A 14068-nucleotide genomic window follows, 5' to 3' on the forward strand; every position below is an offset into this window, starting at 1 on the left:
TCACGCAGCGCGCCTGCGCTAACCCTTCCCGAACCCGCGTTGCATTGTGGGGCGGGTAGTCCCTGTTGCGCTGCGGGCCCCGGGCGGCAGAGGCCGAAGAACTATCCACCCCAAGATCCTCGGGCAGCGGTTTCCTCAGGCAGTTGCGCCTGCGCCTCGCCTAGTTCCGGGTGGCGGGGCGACCATGGCGTCGGGGTGCCGGATCGGCCCGTCCATCCTCAACAGCGATCTGGCGGCGCTGGGCACCGAGTGCGGCCGCATGCTGGACTCCGGGGCGGACTATCTGCACCTGGACGTGATGGACGGGTAACTGCCGCCGGCCGGGCGCGAGCCCCTCCCGCGGGCCTGGCGCGTGATGGACGGGTAACTGCCGCCGGCCGGGCGCGAGCCCCTCCCGCGGGCCTGGCGCGTGATGGACGGGTAACTGCCGCCGGCCGGGCGCGAGCCCCTCCCGCGGGCCTGTCCGGGGCGCCTGCGGGGCGGGGCTGCGGTTGTGGCCAACAGCCCGCGCGCTCCTCCCCCGAGCCGCGCCCTGCAAGTTGCGGCTGCGCAGCCGTGGGAGCCCCGCACGGGCCGGGGTCTGTTTTTCTCCTGGACGTGCAGGCCGGGGAGTCCCGCGGCCAGTTCCCGTGGCGAGGACGGAGCCAGTAAACAGGCCGCCCCGACAGGCGTTGGCTAGCGGGCGGGCGATGGGAGCCGCCCCCGGGGTGGGTTCCACTGGAAGCCTGGTCCAGGCTGGGCTCCCCCTTGCTGCCCGTGTCAGTTACTGGCTAAAGGGCTCCGCCCTCTTGAAACAGAGCATAAGACTGGCCAGGCCACAGGCCCAGCTCTCCTGGGAGCCTGCCCACAGTGCCCAGTGCCCGAGACCTGAGCAGACCAGGCAGCCCTGGAGCATCTGTCCTGCCTCTCAGCTTCTGGCGCACACAGGAGAAGGGCACTGCCCCGCCCGCGCTGGCTAATACCCACCAGTGAGCCTGTCCTCCATGAACTTCACTAGTTCTGTTTTGAACATCCTCCCTTTAATCTTTTCCATCCCTGTGCAGAACCATTTTTGTGTGCACTGAGGCATGTGCAAATGGGCGCTCTACTAATCAGCGGGGTGGCATTTAAATCTCACTGCACAAGCACCCCGTTTACAGGGACTACTGATTAAGTTATTTTGTATTCTCCAATGTGCCAGTACCTCTCCCAGTTTGGTGTCCACTGCATACTCTCTATTATCCAAACTATTAAAATATTACATAGTACCAGACCCAGAGCTGACATGTGGAACCCGACTAGATACATCCCGGAACCCGACTAGATACATCCCTCCAGATTAACAGCAAACCATTGATAACTACTTTTTGACTATTGTCTTTCAACCAGATTTGCACCAATAATAGTTTCATCCAGACTTTATTTTTCTGATTTGATTATGATGCTGTCATATGGAATTGTCAAAAGCCAAATCCCACAGCTAATAACTGTACCAAAGAAGGAAATTGAGCTCTGGACAAATCCATGCTAGATATTTCTTACAACTTTATTATTAGGGCCCTACCAAATTCACAATCCATGTTGATAAGTTTCATGGTCATAGGATTTTTAAAATCTAAAAGGTCATGGTTTCATATATTTAAATCTGAAATTTCATTGTGTTGGGTCATGAACCCAAAGGGGGTAGGAAAGAGTTGCAAGGCCATTGTTGGAGGGTTGCAGTGTTACCACCCTTGATTCTGACTGCTGCTAGGAGTGGTGCTGTCTTCAGTTTCCTGCAGCTGGGAGAGGCTCACTGAGATGGGTTTGATCCAGCTTCTCTTTGTTCCCTTTTTAAAGACGTGCTCTGTACTTGCCCTTTCGAGTCCTCGGGACTTGACTTGACTTGTTCTCCATGAGTTCTCAAAGATAATTAATGGGTTCTGAGATTGCTTCAGCTAGTGTCTTAAGTACCTACAATGAATTTCATCAGGCCCTGCCAACTTGAGTATGTCCAGCTTCCCTAAATATTCTCTAACTTGTTCTTTTCACATTTTGGTTTGCATTGCTTCCTTGCTAATATAAATTTTACTTAGTGTCTGGTGATAATGTTCCTTTTTAGTGAAGGCTGAAGGAAAACAAGCCTTCTTGATGTCTATTCAGTTTTCCTGCCCCACTAACCAGAGGACACCTATGCTTTCTTTTGTCTCTCTCTTGCTCCATATATAAACTCCTGTTTTTCATATCCCTTGGTGTAAAGATTTTAAAGGAAACTAGGGGCTGTGCTCCCTGCTCAATATAATTGCCATCTCTCCTCTCTCTGGTGATGGGCCCGGCCTGTCCCTCCCCCCAAAACTGTTCAGAGGGCTGGACTGTAGTAGCCCAGGCTCTTCCCCTCTCCCTGGCTGCGGGGGAGAGCCCTGCTGTGTCAGCCCCTGCTCTTCTCCCTCTCCCCCCTGCCATTGGGCCAGGGCCAGGTCAGTCCCGGCTCCCCCCGCCCCCCAATCAGTGGCTGAGGAAGGCTGGTCCAAGGAGCCCCTGCTCTTCCCCCAGCTGCCGCTCTGGCTCTCACCCTCAACCTGTCTCTGGTCCAAGGAGCAGCAGCCCCGGCTCCCCCCTCCCAACCTCACCTCCCCATAGGGTTGCCAGGTTTTGAACTGGACAGTCCAGTATTTGAGCTTTCTGTTCTAGAAATAAATTGAGAAAATATAAATGCCCGGTATTTTCTAAATAAAATGTAATGCAGATTGTGATGTAATGTCAAGTGTGTCAGCTATTTTTTTTTTAAACCATCTGGCAACCTTACTCCCTCCCAACCCCCAAGCACTGGAGAGGGAGGGAGGGAGGAGGCGGAGCAGCTAAGGGTGGAGGCAGGCAGCGGGATGCAGGGTGATGTGATGATGTCACTCTCTTGTCCTTTAGGACTAGTCGACTACCGGATAAGCAAATGCTTATTGAATAGTCCAGTTGACTAGTCAATTTCCCTCCTCTTCCTCCCCCTCCCCCCTTCCTGCCTCTATCAGATAGAGGCAGCAAAGGGCGGGGGGGAAGAGAAGAGAAGGTACTTCAAAGCGGGCTTCATGCGGGGCTGCAGCTTTGTAACGCCATGGCGGCCATAGCTTGTCTTAGGACAAGTGAGCAAAATACGGGTAATATTTGTGCAGCCAGACGTTTTCCTCCAGCCCGCCATGACCCTGTGAACCAGGGCTGCTGAAAATCTTGCAGCCCAGTGGAATACTCAAATAGCATGCCTGCTATGGGCCCAGCCATGCCACTCCTGGAAGCTGCGCAGCTTGCTGCTCCTGGCAAGCGTGGTTCTGAGCACCTCATGGGGATGTGTGGTAGCAGGTCTCTATGCACTACTCTCGCCCCCATCCTCACAGCTCTTGTTCGCCGGAAACCAGCCAGTCGGAGCTGCAGAGGTGGTGCTTGTGGGCACAGGCAGCATGGTGGAGGCTCACTTCCCTCCTCCTCCTCGAGCAACCTGGAGACATATTTGCCATCAACAGGGGGCTGATTTGAGTAGCATGGGGCTACCATAGCATGCAGCCTGCCTGCCTGAGTGCCCTACTATGCCACCAGCCGGGAGCTGCCTATGGTAAGAGCTTCCCAGCCAGGGCCAAAGCCTGCATCTGGCACATCTTCCCAGGCCCTGCACCCTACACCTTTGCCCCAGGTCTGAATCCCCTCTTGCACCCAAACTCCCTCCCTGGCCCCATGCCTTTTCCATTAATGTAATAGAAAAGTGTGGCCCATGATCACTTACCAAAATTCTTAGAGTAGCCCCCTTGAAAATTACTGCCCGTCTCTGTCTTAGGGTGTTTTAATGCCTCTCATCATCATAGTATCTGAATGCCTTTCAAGAAAAATAGATTGACCATAGAAGTCACTAGCTAACTTCATGAATTATATAGCTGATTTTCCATTCAACAACTTTTTCTTGCTTCAAGAAAATGGACTGTATTCATGAAAACTGGGGCTTCTAGATCCCACTTAACTTTTGCTGGGGACAGATATAAGAGTATCATTCTCTCATGCACACAGAGTGGCAGTCCCACTGAAAGTTCATTTCTGTCCTTTTAAATTCATCTTGGTTTCTTCCCTAACACCTTATTTGACTTTGATGTTAAAAATGTCTGACCGCTGAGTTTTGTTCACCTCACTGAATTGATTATTTTATAATGCCTAGAAGCCCAAATTGAGATTTGGGAGCTGAACAAGCACATAGCAAGAGACAGTCTCTTCTCCAAGGAACTTATGGCCTTAAATAGGCAAGACAGTGAAAGGGCAGGAGGGAAATTGGGCAGCGATCTCTTACTGTTGAAGGTCACATGATAGGTGAGTGGCAGAACTGGGAATAAACTGTCTCCTCATTCCCAGTGTATACCCTCTCTAAAGTAGAATCTGAGACACACTGATTGGTCAACAATACCCATATAGCACCAGAATTCAGTAATCAGGTAGCTGCAAAGACAAAAGTACTATGATAGCAGTAAACTACTTGAAAAAAAGTTCAAAAAAGATGTGATTAGGGTAAAGAAACTGTTTCTGTGTTTTTCATATAAGATGGCTAAAAGCAGCATTTTTTTTCTTGCATAGTAAAGTTTCAAAGTTCTAAGTCAATGTTCAGCTGTAAACTTTGGAAAGAACACCCATAATGATTTGTTCAATTACTATCGCTGTTCTCGATGTGTTTATAACTCTGAGATTCTGTTGTATTAACAACACTGTGTCTTGAACATAGTTTATGAAGATTTGTTTTTATATTTTTCATAAATATAAAAATATGTAGGTCAATATAAAATTCCTTACTTTAGTCACCCTACAGTGAAACTCTATAGCATGCATAATAAGAACCTCAGCTTAAAAAAAAAAATCAAGTGCTTTTTCTAATTGGTAGGCACTTTGTTCCGAACATCACATTTGGCCACCCTGTAGTAGAGAGCCTTCGAAAGCAACTGGGTCAGGATCCTTTCTTTGGTAAGGATTTCATTTTTCCAAACTCTTGAATAATGTGTTATATTGACAGAGGAAAACACAAAACACTGGATTTGAATCCTCACCTGTGGACTGTAAGCTTAGGGCACAGCTCAGAGGGGTAACCTCAGAATCATTCTGCCACTCCCTAATCCTGGAGGTGGTTTTGTGCTGTCGTAGTTGACATTAGCCTTGCCCCTGGGACCACGAGGATGACAGGAATCCTTGGAGTGTGATTTCAACACATCCCTCTACATGTTGGGAAAGATGAGGAGGGTTGCTGTAGAAGCCAGCTATGTCAAATGAGGATTTCCCCAGATTTTCAACCCTTTCTAGAACTTGAGTAGCACAAAGGAACCATGTCCTGGCTCAGTGAATACCAAATATTTATGGCCAAACAAAATGCTTTAAAAATATGGTTTCCTTTTTAGCTAAGCTAAGTCAAAGGTAGGGATGTAAAAGGTTTGCTGGTTACCCAGTAAGCATCACCCTTATTGGGTGATGCTTACTGGGTAAATGGTTAATGGGTGGCCCAGCTAGGCTTACTGCATTGCACTGCAGGAGTGGAGGGTTACTTCAGCCCAACTGGGCCCACTGCACCGTGTGCGGGGAGAGCTGCTTCTGTTAAAGTTTAACTGGTTAACCTTTTAGACCAGATTTTACATCCTTCGAAGGAAGGAAGAATATATTCTGTGAGCTAATGTGTTTTGTTTTTTAGTACTTTAAAAAACACATTACCATGTGGCATGTCATTCTGTCAGTCATTTAATCAGTACTATTAAGGTTAACTAGAACATCCAATAATACCAGTTTTGAGCATGGATTTATATTCTGCATTTATTTTGTATGACTTAATATGCAAACAGGTAATGCTGTGGCTACTCTTGGAGCTGAGTGCATGCATTTATTGCAGATAATACACGTTAGTATATTTTGGTGCAGTGATGCGTTCCAAGTGTATCTTGCTTACCCTTGTTTCTGTTTGACTTCATACATTTAGATTTGCACATGATGGTTGCCAAGCCAGAACAGTGGGTGAAACCAATGGCTGTAGCAGGGGCAAACCAATACACCTTCCACCTAGAGGCTACAGACAATCCAGGAGCACTGATTAAAGACATTCGGGAAAATGGAATGAAGGTGAGGAGTTGGTGTGGCAAGAGCAGTGTGCGCCATTGCAGTAGCTATTTTCCTCTGTAAGATCTAGGCAGTATTGTTCTAACAAAATGAATCTGATTTGTATTTTGATGGAAATACTAGAGACAAAATGGAATCTTGCTTTCATGCGCTGGTCCATGAACCCTACTAGGGAGGTGTGGAGAAAAGGGAGGAGCACAGACCAGGCCAGCCCCCATGGGGACAGGGAGGGAGCACCGCCCTGTTGCACTCTAGCCCTAGACTAGGCCTCAGTCACAGCCCTAGCCCCAGGGGCTGTGGATAGATTACATTATAGGTGTGGGGCGGCGGGGGGGGAGGGGGGGTTGGGGTTCAATATACAAAGTTTGTTTCAATGTAGTTAGTACCTAAATTGGTCTTACAAAATATTCCAAATACTTAATCAGTAACTGTATTATGCATGTAGTAGCCAGTATCAGAGCAATGCTAACAGGTGCCAGTGCTCCAGATGCACTTTCGTTTGTTTCCCTCCTTGCCAGGTTGGCTTGGCCATCAAACCTGGAACTGTAGTTGAATACTTAGCACCATGGGCTAATCAGATAGACATGGCTTTGGTGATGACAGTGGAACCTGGATTTGGAGGGCAGAAATTCATGGAAGACATGATGCCGAAGGTAGATACTGACTGTGTTTTATTAAATGGAATTAATCCTTTCTACTTCTTACAGCAGAGGTTGCCAACCTGCGGCTTGCGAGCCACATGCAGCTCTCCAAAGAAAAAATTGTGGCTCCTGCGCTCACGGCTCTGAAAGGGGCAGCGTGTTTCTGTCTGGAAGAGACAGAGCTGGAGTTGCAGTGTCCTGTGCAGACTTCAGAATGGCTGCCTTAAAAGGGCAATGCCTGCTCTGCTCTTAAAAGGGCTGCAGCGGGGGCTCTTTTTATTTGACCAAATGTGGGGGCTCTTTGTTTTGTTTTTGTTTTTTGCTCAACCACTTTTTCCCCCTTGGTTCTATTTTGGCTCTTCATCTGTAATGGGTTGGCCACCCTGTCCTACAGCTTGAGAACTGAGAGGAGATGAGATTCTGTTAACAAATATTCTTTAAACATTTAAAATGTTGGAAATGATCTACACCTGCACGGCAGCTGAATGTAAAATCAAATACTTATCTTTTGCATTTTTTTGTATGAACTCATTAGGTTCAGTGGCTGAGGACACAATTTCCTTCCTTGGATATTGAAGTGGATGGTGGTGTGGGGCCAGACACCATTCATAAATGTGCTGAGGTAAGATTTTAAAAACTGAACAGCACAGTTTGTCTTAGATAGTAATTTTGGTCATTTGCAGCACCAAGGCAGGTGATCTTTTTTTAGGTTGTCTATCAACCTATGACCCAACATATAGCACTTGTTTTTGTTTTCCTTTGCTTGGGGTAGAACCAGAACTAAAATAGGCAAGAGTGCAGCAGGAATGCTGTGTGGGGGAAAGAATACCCTTTTCTCATTAGAGTAATTCTCTCACAACCTGTCCTGAGAGAGTCTTATCTAATGGAGTCCATGCATGTGGCAAGAGGAAAATAGTTGCCTACTTTTTCTAATACAGCATTTTCACTATCAGAGGGGTAGCCGTATTAATCTGGATCTGCAAAAGCGACAAGGAGTCCTGTAGTACCTTATAGACTAACAGATGTATTGGAGCAAAAGCTTTTGTGGGCAAAGACCCGCTTCCTTAGATGCATGTAGTGGAAATATCCAGAGGCAGGTATAAATATGCAGGCCAGAATTAGGCTAGAGATAATGAGGTTAATTCAATCAGGGAGGATGAGGCCCACTTCTAGCAGCTGACGAGGAGGTGTGAATATCAAGAGAGGAGACGCTGCTTTTGTAGTTAGCTAGCCATTTCACAGTCTGTTTAATCCTGAGCTGATGGTGTCAAACTTGCCGATGAACTGTAGCTCAGCAATTTTTCTTTGAAGTCTGGTCTTGGAAGTTTTTTTGCTGCAGGATGGCTACCTTTAGATATGCTATTGTGTGTCCAGGGAGACTGAAGTGTTCTTCTACAGGTTTTTGTATATTGCCATTCCTAATATCTGATTTGTGTCCATTTATTCTTTTACGTAGGGACTGTCCAGTTTGGCTGATACAGCAGAGGGGCATTGTTGGCACATGATGGCGTATATTACATTGGTAGACATGCAGGTGAATGAACCAGTGATGGTGTGGCTGATATGGTTAGGTCCTGTAATGGTGTTGCTAGTGTAGATATGTTTTGGCAGAGTTGGCACCGAGGTTTGTGGCATGGATTGGTTCCTGAGTTAGAGTTACTATGGTGCACTGTATAGTTGCTAGTGAGACTATGCTTCAGGTTGGCGGGTTGTCTGTGGGCGAGGACTGGCCTGCCTCCCAAGGCCTGTGAAAGTGAGGGATCATTGTCCAGGATGGGTTGGAGAGGTTTTAGCCGAGGACTGTAGGTGATGGCCAGTGGTGTTCTGTTGGTTTCTTTTTTGGGCTTGTCCCACAGCAGGAGGCTTCTGGGTACACATCTGGCTCTGTTGATCTGTTTCCTTACTCCCTCGTGTGGGTAGCATAGTTTCAAGAATGCTTGGTGAAGATCTTGTAGGTATTGGTCTCTGTCTGACGAGTTGGAGCAAATATGGTTGTACCTCAGTGCTTGGCTGTCGACAATGGATCGTGTGGTGTATCCGGGATGGAAGCTGGAGGCATGAAGGTAGGCATAGCGGTTGGTAGGTTTTCGGTGTTTATGTGACCGTCAATTATTCGCACCGTGGTGTCCAGGAAGTGGACCTCCTGTGTAGACTGTAGGTTGATGGTGGGGTGGAAGCTGTTGAAATCCTGGTGGAATTCTTTCAGTTTCTTTCCCATGGGTCCAGATGATGATGATGATGTCATCAGTGTAGCGTAGGTAGAGAAGGGGATGAGTAGAAAAGAGCTGAAGAAGCGTTGTTCTAGGTCAGCCATAAAATGTTGGCATATTGTGGGGCACAGCGGTGCCACTGGTCTGGTGGTATATATTGTCACCAAATCTGAAATAATTGTGTGCGAGGATAAAGTCACAGAGCTCAGCCACCAGTTGTGCTGTGGCAGCATCAGGGGTACTGTTCCTGACAGCTTGTATTCCATCTATGTGTGGGATGTTTATGGACAATCACCAATGCATTGTAGTTTTCTCAGGAAATTAGTGGTTTCACGGAGATAGCTGGGAGTGCTGGTGGCATAGGGTCGGAGTAGAGAATCCACATATCCAGACAGTCCTTCAGTGAGAATTTTTAACTAATTAATCTCAATACTCTGTGCTAGTAGTCCCTATCTGACTGTTTTAACTTTCTTCCAGGCAGGAGCAAACATGATTGTATCTGGAAGTGCTATAATGAAAAGTGAAGATCCTAGATCTGTCATCAACCTCCTGAGAAATGTGTGTTCAGAAGCTGCTCAGAAGCGCTCCCTGGACCGATGAGACCAACTTGTGTGAGTGGGTCCTATTCAAATGTGGAAACATAGCTGCTGAGCCAGGACTGCAGCACTGAAGAATTGAGCATTCATTGAAATGAACAATGAAGGGAGCAGCTGTTTTTCCAGGGTTGGAAATACAATCAGCCAGTGCTCTCTCTCAAATTGCATTGAGGCTCATTTTATAGCAGCTACCAGGGATTGGATTGAAACAAAATTGTGCGATTTTGCTTGAGAAGGGATATCGCGTGGAGGAATGTCTGCTCTGTGCATCCCTACAAAACTGTTTCAGTGTTTAAAATAAAACTCTGTTCTAAGTCATCATACGGCAAACTAGACTCATCTATTAGCTGTTCAATAATATGGGCACTCCAGGATCAACCAAAGAAAGAGCATCTTTTCTGAAATAAGTTCACTGACTGAGACAGGTATGTACAGCAAACATAGCCATTCTAGCTCCCTCAGTGAAACCTGATGTGAGGATGCATCTGCAAAGGGGCTGCACAAAAAAAGTACTAAGGGGCCACAAGAAGGCTTGTAGAGGCAGCCCTGAAGACTGGGCCATGACATCCTCAATGCTGTTAGTGAGTCAGCTAGAGTTTAGAAAGAACCAAAACCAAGTTAGGGATAATTGTCAATATGGAATCATTAGCTCACATTTGCTGTGCTTTTCCAAATGTAATTAATTGCTATACTCCTTCCCACAACACCCCCAAAACAAACATTCACTCCATAACTGAACTGCAAGCAGTCCTGTGTCATCACTTACGAGGCCATGCAGTCTTTCAGTTTAAAAATATTATGCTCTGCCCTGAGGGAAGTATGTAATTGAATCCTTTGTCAGGTCCAAAACTAGAGCAACGTGGGCGGGGAGGGGCACTCCTTTTTTTTGGTCAATGGGCCTGCCAGCCTAGGTTACACTCACTTTGGGGATGAGGTGGACATGTATACAATCTCATCTTCTCTCAAGCAGAGTGAGAGGCTGAGTATTCCTATTTTAGCCCTGTTCTTTGTAAGTGTGACCTCTGCACTATCATAGCCCCTTGTAAGGCTATTAGTCACCACAGAGATTACTACTCTCACATAGGCTTAATTACATTATTATTTTACTCTGTAAGAACTGTACATTTTCACTCTTAGCAAACAAATGTAAAGATGACAATTTTTGGTCCCGGAATGCTTTGCTGCACTTACTTTTAAGTGATATGCTTATACATAGAAAACAGTAGCTGCACCACATCCATGAAAGTACATTCTGACCTGGAAGACACCCAGTCTGATTAGGCATCTGAATGGCAAAAGTACTTTCACATTAAAATGAACCACACAATGCAGTCTTTTAGATTTTGAATGAAGGGAGAAGTCTAGCTCAAACTTTCATGCCTAAATTAAATTTCCAGACACACTGCACATTCACCCTGCCAGACCTCCAATACGAAACACTGTACTTTTCTATAGCTGCAATTTCTTTAGGATTGCATAATGTCATAATGTTTCAGAAATAAAAGCGGAAGGATATCACTGGGCCTAAAATGAATGCCAGCTAAGACTTATTTGTCCCAAAATAAAGTTCCAGTGGAAAGCCAACAAAGCTGCCATCTAGACTATAGAACTAAAACAAATGTGCGCATTGCTGCACGGGTGGGCCAAGAGAGAACTGCTATTCTGTGACAAGGGAAGGGGCCAGCCTGCCTACTGTTGTCAATGAAGGAAAATAAATTAGAATCAAGATGTCTGTTCAGTCCTTACTTGGGTGTATGGGTCTTACAGAGGACAGTGCTACAAGCATGTACCCAAATAATACAGAAAATAGGGTCTGATCACATTGGAGGCCTGTCTGCCTTTCCCATGCTTTGAGGAAGGTCATGGATTTAGGAGAGGAGGATGCGCAACCTCTTGCAACCAGGCCATGGAGACTTGTATTTTGATCCAAAATGGTAAACAAAGCACAACTACATAAATTGAGCCATAGGTCCAACAGTGACTGCATACTGCTCAGTAGTTTACAGTATAGCTGATTGTGTGTGTGTGGTGGTGGGGGGGATGAGCTAGTTTAGTCTTTATGCAATAGCTAAAAGATAAAATTGAGAAAGTAGTTGCATGTGAAAATATACAAACTGGCTGGGGGAAAGGAAGGAAATTGATGGAGGCCATTTCATGAGGCAGCAGCTATTATACCAGGATGGGGAAAATTTTGCATTGCCCCTATGATAGTGATTTTTATAGATCAAAAGACCCCTATCCTGATCCTTTGAAAACCAGTGCTGTGAGCTGTCCTATTAAAGGTGGCTTGTTCATCTATGGGTAGGAGTCTTGCTTGGAGTACCCAAGGTCCTGGGTTCAATTCTCAGATAAACTTTTACTTTTGCAGAAAAGAACCTGAGGATTACATAAGCTGGCTATGAATGTGACATTCCCAAGAAAGCTAATGCCCTATTGGGTTATGTTATAGGAGGAGCAGATTGAGGGGAAAAGATTATTTACCATTATTCAGGCCCCTCACTACAGAAAGGGTGTGGACAAATTAGAGAGTCCAGCAGAGGGCAACAAAAATTATTAGGGGGTTGGAGTGTATGATTCAGGAAGAGAACTGGGCTTATTTAGGCTGCAGAAAAGAATGAGCAAGAGATTGGACAGCAGTCTTCAACTTCCTGAAGTAGTACTGCCAAAGAGGATGGAGCTAAGCTGTGCTTAGTGGTGGCAGCTGCCAGAGAGTTGCAGTGGGGGAGGTCATGGTTGGATAATAGGAGGGCAGTGAAGCACTGGAATGGGTTATCTTGGGAGACGTTAGAATCTCCCTCCTTCAAGGTTTAAGGGCAAGCTTGACAAAGCCTTGGGTGGAATGATTTAGTTGTGGCTGGACTAGACGTCCTGAGGTCTCATGCATACCCAATCTCCTATGATTCTTTTCAAAAGGTTACTTCATTTTTAAAATATTCTCTTAATGTTAACAGAAAACTCTCTTTTTTTCCCCTTCAGCATTCTGGATGATTCAGACTTCATTAACTAAATCAGTGTTTCTCACCTCTAGTTCTCCTAGGTCCTGCATGCAGGGAGTTCATGTAACTGACACCTGGATTGCTTCTCATACAGCCATACAAATCGGAGTAGGAGGTACCAAACAATGTTATATACCAGGGCTATTCACCTTTGGGCGCCCCAGGGGCCACAATGATACTTACAGCACATGCCGAGGGCCGCAACCTAAGTGTGGTTGCATATATCTGCAAATAGCTTCTTTCACACAGATGGGCATGAATACAAAGCACTTCTCATGCGCTCCTGGCACCTCCTCCCTGGGTGCTAGAAACACTGACACTCTGTACCTGTCTGTTCCAGCCAACCCATTTGCTTGCGTCTTTCAGTGTTCGCTCCACCTGTGAGATGCCTCGCTGTTGGGGAATGTGTTCCCAGTGGACACCATGTTCAAAGGATCCCACTCGCGGGCTGCGTGTTGAGCCCCTTGTAAACTCAAACTGCACCATGGGCCACAAACTAACAGGCCGCATGTTGAGTAGCCCTGTTATACATAAGTTCTCATCACAGAACTATCAGAATCTGAGCTGCTCCTATCTTTACTTTGAAGGAGCAAGGGAATGGAGAAGAAATAAACCTCACCTCACCCTGACAAAACACAATACAAACCATTCCCAATTTACGAACGGCTATGTTCCAAAAGTTCTTTGTAGGTTGGTTGTTTTAGAAGTTGGAATATATTTTCTCATTGAAACGTTATAAATGGTAGCCCACAAAAGTGTATTTGACCCATAATTTAGCTAAAATACTATATATTTGCAATGAAAAATAGAAATAGTTTTTTATTTAACCTTGATTGACTGCTGGTGCTTCAGAAAGACAGGTTTAATTAGAGGTGGATGAGGAGGAAGGTGGAGATTCTTAAGGGGACTTCTCGGCATCCCCACAGGCTCTGTGCTGGCTCCTCATCTCCCAACCACACCCCTCCCGGGTCCACTCTGCAGGAGGCATTGAGCAGCGTGAGCATGGACCAAAGGACTCCCAAGGAATGGGGCAGCTGGTGAGAAGTGGCAGTTTTCCCTGCAATTTGCTGCTTCTCCAGCTGCTGGTTGTGCAATTGCTCCTGATCCTCCAGAGAGCATTGCTTACTGCCATTTGTGCCTCTTGCTGCTCCCAAGGCCAGGGTCATCCTTACCCATATGCAGAATATGCAGCTGCATAGGGAATCTGAAGATTTGGGGCCCTCCTGGGTCTCTGCTTCCTTGGGAGAGGATCTAATTAACTCAAAGTGAGAGAGCCTGCCAGTGCTATTAGCAGAATATTGAGCCTGTGATAGAGCCATTCAGGTGGCAATGAAGCCATTTAAAAGGCATTTGCCAACCCTAGGAATGTACAGTCAGTGTCTGAATTTACTATGTTAGTTTATCAGACGGACCTTAGTTAAAAATTGCTTTAAAATATTAGTGTGGTGTTGAAGATTATAAAATCTCTAAAATATCACTCCTCCCCCATCCCAGTTGCCATTGGGCATAGGGGCATGAGTTTAATAATACTGCATAGAGCCCCATAAATCCCT

The 14068-nt window shown here is 46.2% G+C and overlaps 1 protein-coding gene across 3 annotated transcripts; it reads left to right on the top strand.

The window, feature by feature from the left end:
• The first annotated feature begins 65 nt into the window (after positions 1-65).
• Positions 66-9838, top strand: RPE (ribulose-5-phosphate-3-epimerase). Of its 3 annotated transcripts, none has more exons than XM_006127377.4 (6): positions 66-306; positions 4859-4938; positions 5936-6075; positions 6591-6725; positions 7249-7335; positions 9401-9838. In XM_006127377.4, exons 1-6 carry the CDS (start codon positions 185-187, stop codon positions 9521-9523), a joined length of 687 nt encoding a protein of 228 aa, XP_006127439.1. In that variant the 5' UTR covers positions 66-184; the 3' UTR covers positions 9524-9838. The 3 variants fall into 3 exon arrangements, with proteins under 3 accessions (XP_006127439.1, XP_075790044.1, XP_075790043.1); XM_075933929.1 differs by having other exon boundaries at positions 225-363; XM_075933928.1 differs by having other exon boundaries at positions 285-420.
• The last annotated feature ends 4230 nt before the right edge of the window (positions 9839-14068 follow it).

This window comes from Pelodiscus sinensis, chromosome 7 (genome assembly GCF_049634645.1).
Source record: "Pelodiscus sinensis isolate JC-2024 chromosome 7, ASM4963464v1, whole genome shotgun sequence".
In the NCBI taxonomy this organism is placed as follows: Eukaryota; Metazoa; Chordata; order Testudines; family Trionychidae; genus Pelodiscus; species Pelodiscus sinensis.